Below are 7286 nucleotides of genomic sequence, written 5' to 3' on the forward strand. Positions count from 1 at the left end.
TATAGTTTTAAGATGCACTAGATTAATATAATTTGTGGAAAGAAACCTTATCTCGGATCTGAAAGATGGTCAATTTTTTTGGTTGTTGTTTAACATGAACGTTAATTTCAATATTGATGTCCTTAAAATTTTTTCAACTTTTTGCCATCATTTTCGGACTAAAACTCGAGAAAGTTTGGGAAAATATTTTCGTTTAATTGCTGATGTAGTTATATTGCGGATTCTACGGCTATGGTTGAGAAATGACCGGATGTAGTTATATTGCGGATTCTACAGCTATGGTTGAGAAATGACCGGATGTAGTTATGTTGCGGATTCTACAGCTATGGTTGAGAAATGACCGGATGTAGTTATATTGCGGATTCTACAGCTATGGTTGAGAAATGACCGGTTGCTTAAGGATAATTAATTTTTTGGGGTCGTTGTTTAGCAGGCACATGGTATTTTGATCCAATTGAGTACTACTTGTCTTCAACTTTCTGTGTTTATTATTTTTATTTTTGCATATGTGATCACCTTCGTATTTGCAGAAAACAAATGGTACTACGTAAAACAATAAGACACCGTATTAATTTGAAATTGAATATAAATTTATTATATATTTAATGCTCAGAAAAATAGTCAATTAATAGGTAATATTGTTGTTTGAGTAGGTCTTTTGTGACACGGTCTCACAAATCTTTATCTGTGAGACGGGTCAACTATATCAATATTCACAATAAAAATTAATTATCTTAGCGTAAAAATAATATATTTTCATGGATGACCCAAATAAGATATCCGTCTCACAAAATACGACCCGTGAAACCGTTTCACACAAGTTTTTGCCTTGTCGTTTTGGGATTTAAAAGATGGAAATGTTTTTGGTGATATATACTTTAAAAAAAAAAAACCATGTTTGGCATATAAATATAAAAATAGGTTTTTTGTGAGATGGTCTCACGAATCTTTATATGTGAGACGGGTCAACCCTACCGATATTTACAATAAAAAATAATACTCTTAGCATAAAAAGTAATATTTTTTCATGAATAACCCAAATAAGAGATCCGTCTCACAAAATACGTCACACAAATTTTTGCCTAAATATAATACCAAATGTCCAATTCCATGGGCTGGGCCTGGTACAATGTAAGCGGTCCGTGGGCCATTAAAATACCAATTCGTGCCAAGAATCAAAGTTTATACCAAATAATAATAACAGCCACTGTTCAATTTCAATTCCAAGAGCTATGGCTCCTCCCAAGCAAAACATGAATTCTAACAAATTTCCAAAAAGCAAGAAGAAGAAAAAGAAAAACAAGAACAAGAGCAAGATCGTGAGCTCAGTTCCAGTCGACAATAAAGCCATTGATTCTGAGTGGTGGGATGTTTTCTTGAAGAAGAACTCTTCCTCCCAAGGTACCTTTCAGTTTCTTCTCCATTTTCGTCCTATCCTTCAGGTTTTGTTTGATAGAAATACAGCTGTAAATTTCAAGTCAGTCTCGTGGGTACCGTTTCTTATAATCTGTAGTAATCCTTTCTTGGATCTGAAAGATTACATTTTTGGGAACCTCGTTTAGCAAGCTCGGTAATTCCAATTTTGATGTGGGTTCTTGATTTTCTCTGCCTTGATTCAGTAATTACATATGCTGAATAGTAATCTATGCACATTTTTGTTAATTTGTTACTGCGGGGAATTATTGATAAAGAATCTGAGGCAAACATCCTACTTTTCCTTTCGAGTTGAGCTTTCATTTCGAATTTTTTGGAATGCATTGTGTGTGTTAGAATTTATCTTTAAACTCGCAATAATTTGAGCTTTATTCGAACTTTAATCGGTCGATGATTCTTTTACTCATTGTACATTCGTATTTCTCTGTTCCTGTATGCCCCTTCAAATTAGATGCTATCTGATTGCCGAAAAAGAAAATTTACTCAGTTTTTTTTTTTTTAAGAAGACTTTTAAGCCATCAATAGTCAATATAGCGTAATCGCCTAATTTAGAACTTATTGTCAGTTGTGTTTGCCTTTATTGTATTCAATGCATTTTCTATCATGTAATTTTGTATTTGAGATTTTAATATGAAATAATCTTTTATTTTACGTGGATAAGAATTATCTTTAGGTCCAAATGTGTCTCATGATGAGGAGGAACTTTTCAAGCATTTCTTCCGGTTATCCAAGAAAACTTTCGAGTACATATGCACATTGGTTAGAGAAGATCTTATCTCCAGACCTCCTTCTGGCCTCATCAACATCGAGGGAAGACTCCTAAGTGTCGAGAAGCAAGCTGCTATCGCATTGCGAAGATTGGCTTCTGGTGAATCTCAAGTCTCCGTTGGAGCTTCTTTTGGAGTTGGCCAGTCAACTGTTTCTCAAGTTACGTGGAGATTTATAGAGGCCATGGAAGATCGTGCCCGCCACCATCTCAGATGGCCTGACACGAGTAAAATGGAGAGAATAAAATCCGGTTTTGAATCATCTTCTGGGTTGCCTAATTGTTGTGGTGCAATAGATGCTACTCACATAGTGATGACCCTCCCAGCTGTTCAAACTTCAGACGATTGGTGCGATCAAGAGAACAATTACAGTATGTTTGTGCAAGGTGTTGTTGATTCTGAGATGCGGTTTTTGGACATTGTAACGGGGTGGCCTGGGGGCATGCCGGTTTCTAGATTGTTGAAGTGTTCTGGATTTTACAAACTTTGCGAAAGTGGCGCACGTTTGAACGGAAATGTGAAAGTATTATCTGATGGAGAGGAGGTTAGAGAATATGTAGTTGGTGGAGCGAGTTACCCTCTACTTCCTTGGCTTGTAACGCCGTACAAAGATGAACACTCGGGGTCTGGATCTGAGTTCAACACGTCTCTTGAAACTGCAAGATCTGCTGCTGTCAAGGCATTTTCGCAGCTGAAGGGTGGTTGGCGAATCCTTAACAAGGTTATGTGGAGACCGGATAAGAGGAAATTACCTAGTATTATCTTGGTCTGTTCTTTACTTCATAATATCATAATTGATTGTGGAGACAGATTGAATTCAGATGTTTCTTTGTCTGGCTATCATGACTCTGATTATATGGGACAGATTTGTAAGCAAGTAAATCCCGCGGGAATAACAATTAGAGAAAACTTAGTGAAGCATCTGGGAGGCAGAAAACAAAGTGTAGCACAGCCTTTTGCTGATGTTGCAACGAGCTGATTCTTTTGAGTTTCGTGCTGCTGTTTTCTTAATGGGGAAAAATTAAATCTGATAATCGTGTTAAAAAAATTGTTACATGATACTTTCCCTGTAATTTAACTGTTTTTTGCTTTATAGAATGCTTCTTGCAGGAGTCTTCAATCATAGACTCATAGTATTCCTGTTATTGTTCAAGAGGAAACATCAAAGACAGATTCGGTGGGGAAGTAAGGAGGGAAGATCGTCCAGATTAAAGTCTTAGAAAATTATATGACTTGTTAAGAATTGATCATTCCAGTCCCATCTTCGCCTGAATATCATTTAAATCTGACAAGCCAAGTGGTTAAAAAAATTAAAAAAATAATATTAAAGGCCATGCATAGGCGCACCCAAAATATAGAACATTAGAGGAAGAGGATGCTGCATTTACAAAGCCATAAGATGTGAGTTCCAGATTATCAAACTCCCAAGAGCTAAACACAAAACCTCCAACACAGAAGTTGACATTAAAACAAGTTGGAAAACTAACGAGTACAAAGTATAATCAAGAATCAAAACCAGAGTAGATGCCGTTTTCTCTCAACATCCTCTTCTCTTCTTCAACATAATTCTTCCCTCTGCTTGCTTGACCAAGATCCCGCTTCCTCTTCTCTTTCTGCTGAAAAGAGAGATTCTTTTTATCTTTACATATCTGCACGTCCACAAGCCCCTCCCCATAGGCAATTGATGCCCTTGTTTTCTGTCGTTCCTCCAAGGATTCTTCCTCCTCCTTCGTTCGAGTTTCTTTCCCTGTGGACCAAGTCCAGTCCTGTTCCTGCTCAGGCTCCTTAGGTGGTGGCACTTTCAAGACAGATAATCCTCCTTTATATCCATGTCGACTCAAAGCTTCAAAATCTATTCCTTTGCTCTTTTTCTTAACAGAATCCTCTGCAATTGGGAAACAAGTTCCAATGTCAGCCCATCAACGGTACCTTACTTCCAATTTTTCTTCTAAATCATGCAAAAGGATCACGTTTTCTTCTAATTGTCCTTATTCATTCATCCGTTTATCAAGAAATGCTCTAAAACATACATGGTTCTGATAGAGCAAGACCCAATTGGGGAAACTGCCACTCAAACAAAAAGGATTAAATATCTTCCTTAAAATGTAACTTTCAACCAAATTACGTTCATATTGTCAACAAAATTGTGATCGTCAACAACAAAGATGCATCAAATTTCCAGAATTACAGTTTCATCAACTCCAATGCATCATGAAATTAGAATTAGAATGAGATAGGATGCTCAGGGAACACTAAAAAACCAGCAATGAACATTCCAGCTCAATCTGAAACCACGCAATCAACCTGAACTCAAAAGGTAATGGTGAAATCCAAGAAAGCCCACGAATACTTACAACACATACCTTTCGAAGCCTTAAGCTTGGACGACTGATTCTTCTTCTCTCTAAGTTTAGATTTCGAGCTCCCATCATTATTATCGTCGGAAGACTCCGTATCATCGGCTTCCCCATCACTCCAACGCAAACCCCTCTTCATTATTGGGTGTGATATGGACGACCTAGGGGATCACCGATTTAGGGCTTTTCGGGTGGTAGAAAATCCAACCTTTGGTTCAAAACTCTAAAGTAAATAGGATAGGGCATTTTAAAATCACACACACTAAGGGACGTATTTAATATAAGAAATTTATTGATTTTTAATGATTTTTGTATATTTTAAAAGTTTAGAGGTATTCAATTAAAAATTTTACATATTCTATAGAAGTCTAGCGGTATTCAAAATAGCATTTCATAGAGTTTTGTCAATTGGTATTCAACATTGACCTTTAAAAACTCTATAAAAGTCTAGATGTATTCAAATTTTCAATAGACTTTTAGGGATGTGTATTCAATCTTGAAAATTTAATTACTTTTATTGATTTTTTTAGAGTTCAAAAGTTTAGAGGTATTGAACATAGACTTTTATAAACTCTATAAAAATTTAGTGGTATCCAAATTAGATTTTTCTAGAGTCTTAAAATGTCTAGTGGTATTCAAACTTGACTTTTTAGAAATCTATAAAAATCTATAGGTATCCAATATTTCCATAGATCTACAATGATTCTAATATAATTCTTTATGTACAAACCTTAAAACTCTAAGTACAACTATAGAAACTCAAAAATCGTCTTCTAATCACTCTAGAGATTTTGGTAGACTTTTAATCTAATAAAATATATTTCTCACTCATATATCTCTCTTTCTCATTCAAAGACGACGCTTTTCTCCTCTCAAAAGATAACTCGAGGGTTCCTCAAATTTTAGAGGTATGACTGAACTAAGCCAATGTTTGTTGATTTCCCGAAAGGTAAAGTATCAGTAGACGCAGACCCCAGACATAAAACAAGAACACGATTTTGTGCATTCGTGCGGTGGGAACTTTCAATTTCAGAAAAGTTCACAAAAGGCACTATAAACAAGATATAAAACAAAACTCCATCCTAATATATTTTGCAGAATGTCCTTGTTAGACTTAATTTTGTTGTGGAGATGTTAGTACAAAACCAGTAGATGCTGGCTTAAGTATAAAACCAGTAGATATAAATAAGCAGAAAACCAGAAGCACTTGTACCGCGTTAAAACCAGTAGCAGCACTTATCAAGTACTGCTTAATCTACTTAACAAGTGACTTCTTAGCTAAAACCAGAACTAGAAGGAATACAAAACTCGAAATTAACACTAGCAGAATTTTGTGTATCTCAAGTCTTTAAATATTACCGTTGATCTATTAACGTGATACTAGCATTTATTGCTTCATTAAATGCCATTAAATGTTGTACGGGAACATTTAAGACGGCTTACCATTTTTGGTATGAACTGAGACTGATTGCTTTAATGTATTCTGTAGGGTCCATTTTCAGCAATAAAACTGAACCACTGAAAAGTCAAAAGAGCCGTTCAGATTTTAGAACGTTGGATGAAGCCTATATATGGAGACGAAGGACTTTTCAAGAAAATAAGTGAACGAATCTCAATCAGAAAAATATCATTCGAGCATCGCTAGAACTTTCAGCTATCTCAAAAGCTCAACACTGAAAGAGCAGCACACGCTTCATTGCATACATTTGATCACTTGAGATCATATTGTGCTAGCTATTTTCATTATCTCTTCTTAAGCTATTCACTTCATTATCTCATTAATAGAAGAATCTGTAACTGGAAAAGAGTCCTTTCCAGAACTTAAGATCATTCAAGTAGTTGAGTTGTAAAACTAAGAGTTTCAGTAGGCGAAGGGTAAGTCCTGTTGAAGTGGGTGTGTACAACTGCTGTACTGTATTCACCAAAGTCTTTTAGTGATACCTTCTGGAAACAGAAGAAGGGGAGACGTAGAAGATTCATCTTCGAACTTCCAGAAACAAACCCTGTGCCATCTACTGTTTTTCTGTTTCATTATTTTTCACCCACTAACCAACAGATCGTTTCCGCACATTATCTTGTGATCTGCTGGTCTTTAAACTTGAACAAAAATCTGCTAGTATCTTTAACAGGATTCTAGCACATCATTCTGGAAAATCGATTAAGTTTGTCGTTGATTTTATTCAACCCCCCCTTCTAAACTCAACCCGATCCTCAACAAGTGGTATCAGAGCGGGTTATTCTTGTTCTGAAAAATATTTAACAGACATGGCTCATTTCAGCAAAATTCCAATGTTCTCAAAAGAAGACTTTGATGACTGGAAAATCAGAATGCAAGCTCATCTTGCGGCTCAAGATGATGACATGTGGTATGTCATCACAAATGGTTCATTAAAGATCTTAAAGCCAAATCCAGCTGTTCCTATCACCGAAGGTGCACCTCAAATGCTAGAAAAACCAAGATATGAATGGACAAGTGAGGACAAGAAGAAAGCCAATCTTGACAACGTTGCAAAGGACATTATGTACAAGACACTCGACAAAAATACCTTCAGCAAAATCAAAATGTGCCCTACTGCCAAGGAAATCTGGGAAAAATTGATTCAAATCTGTGAAGGAAACGAAGAAACTAAGGAAAACAAACTGTCTGTAGCCATGCAGAAGTTTGAGAATATGAAGATGAAGGCTGGAGAAAATATGAATGAATTTGATGAACGCTTCAGCAGTCTTG

The 7286-nt window shown here is 36.1% G+C and overlaps 2 protein-coding genes across 3 annotated transcripts; one reads left to right on the forward strand and one right to left on the reverse strand.

Moving 5' to 3' along the window:
* The first annotated feature begins 1182 nt into the window (after positions 1-1182).
* LOC142534953 (protein ANTAGONIST OF LIKE HETEROCHROMATIN PROTEIN 1-like) lies at positions 1183-3346 on the forward strand. 2 transcript variants are annotated; one of them, XM_075641594.1, is made up of 2 exons: positions 1183-1401; positions 2096-3346. In XM_075641594.1, exons 1-2 carry the CDS (start codon positions 1233-1235, stop codon positions 3178-3180), a joined length of 1254 nt encoding a protein of 417 aa, XP_075497709.1. In that variant the 5' UTR covers positions 1183-1232; the 3' UTR covers positions 3181-3346. The 2 variants fall into 2 exon arrangements, with proteins under 2 accessions (XP_075497709.1, XP_075497710.1); XM_075641595.1 differs by having other exon boundaries at positions 2108-3346.
* Positions 3347-3520: 174 nt separating this feature from the next.
* LOC142534952 (uncharacterized) lies at positions 3521-4789 on the reverse strand. Its single transcript, XM_075641593.1, has 2 exons — positions 4565-4789; positions 3521-4086 (listed from the first exon to the last, which is right to left on the reverse strand). Exons 1-2 carry the CDS (start codon positions 4695-4697, stop codon positions 3704-3706), a joined length of 516 nt encoding a protein of 171 aa, XP_075497708.1. The 5' UTR covers positions 4698-4789; the 3' UTR covers positions 3521-3703.
* Positions 4790-7286: the final 2497 nt, after the last annotated feature.

Source organism: Primulina tabacum, unplaced genomic scaffold (assembly GCF_025594145.1).
Source record: "Primulina tabacum isolate GXHZ01 unplaced genomic scaffold, ASM2559414v2 Contig749, whole genome shotgun sequence".
Classification (NCBI taxonomy): Eukaryota; Viridiplantae; Streptophyta; class Magnoliopsida; order Lamiales; family Gesneriaceae; genus Primulina; species Primulina tabacum.

Bases quoted from the DNA above. Each gene is read 5' to 3' on its own strand.
- LOC142534953 (XM_075641594.1), top strand. From the start codon at position 1,233: ATGGCTCCTCCCAAGCAAAACATGAATTCTAACAAATTTCCAAAAAGC. The intron at 1,402-2,095 runs GTACCTTTCAGT...TACGTGGATAAG, and splicing joins GAAGAACTCTTCCTCCCAAG to AATTATCTTTAGGTCCAAAT.
- LOC142534952 (XM_075641593.1), bottom strand. From the start codon at position 4,697: ATGAAGAGGGGTTTGCGTTGGAGTGATGGGGAAGCCGATGATACGGAG. The intron at 4,087-4,564 runs GTATGTGTTGTA...TCCCAATTGCAG, and splicing joins CAAGCTTAAGGCTTCGAAAG to AGGATTCTGTTAAGAAAAAG.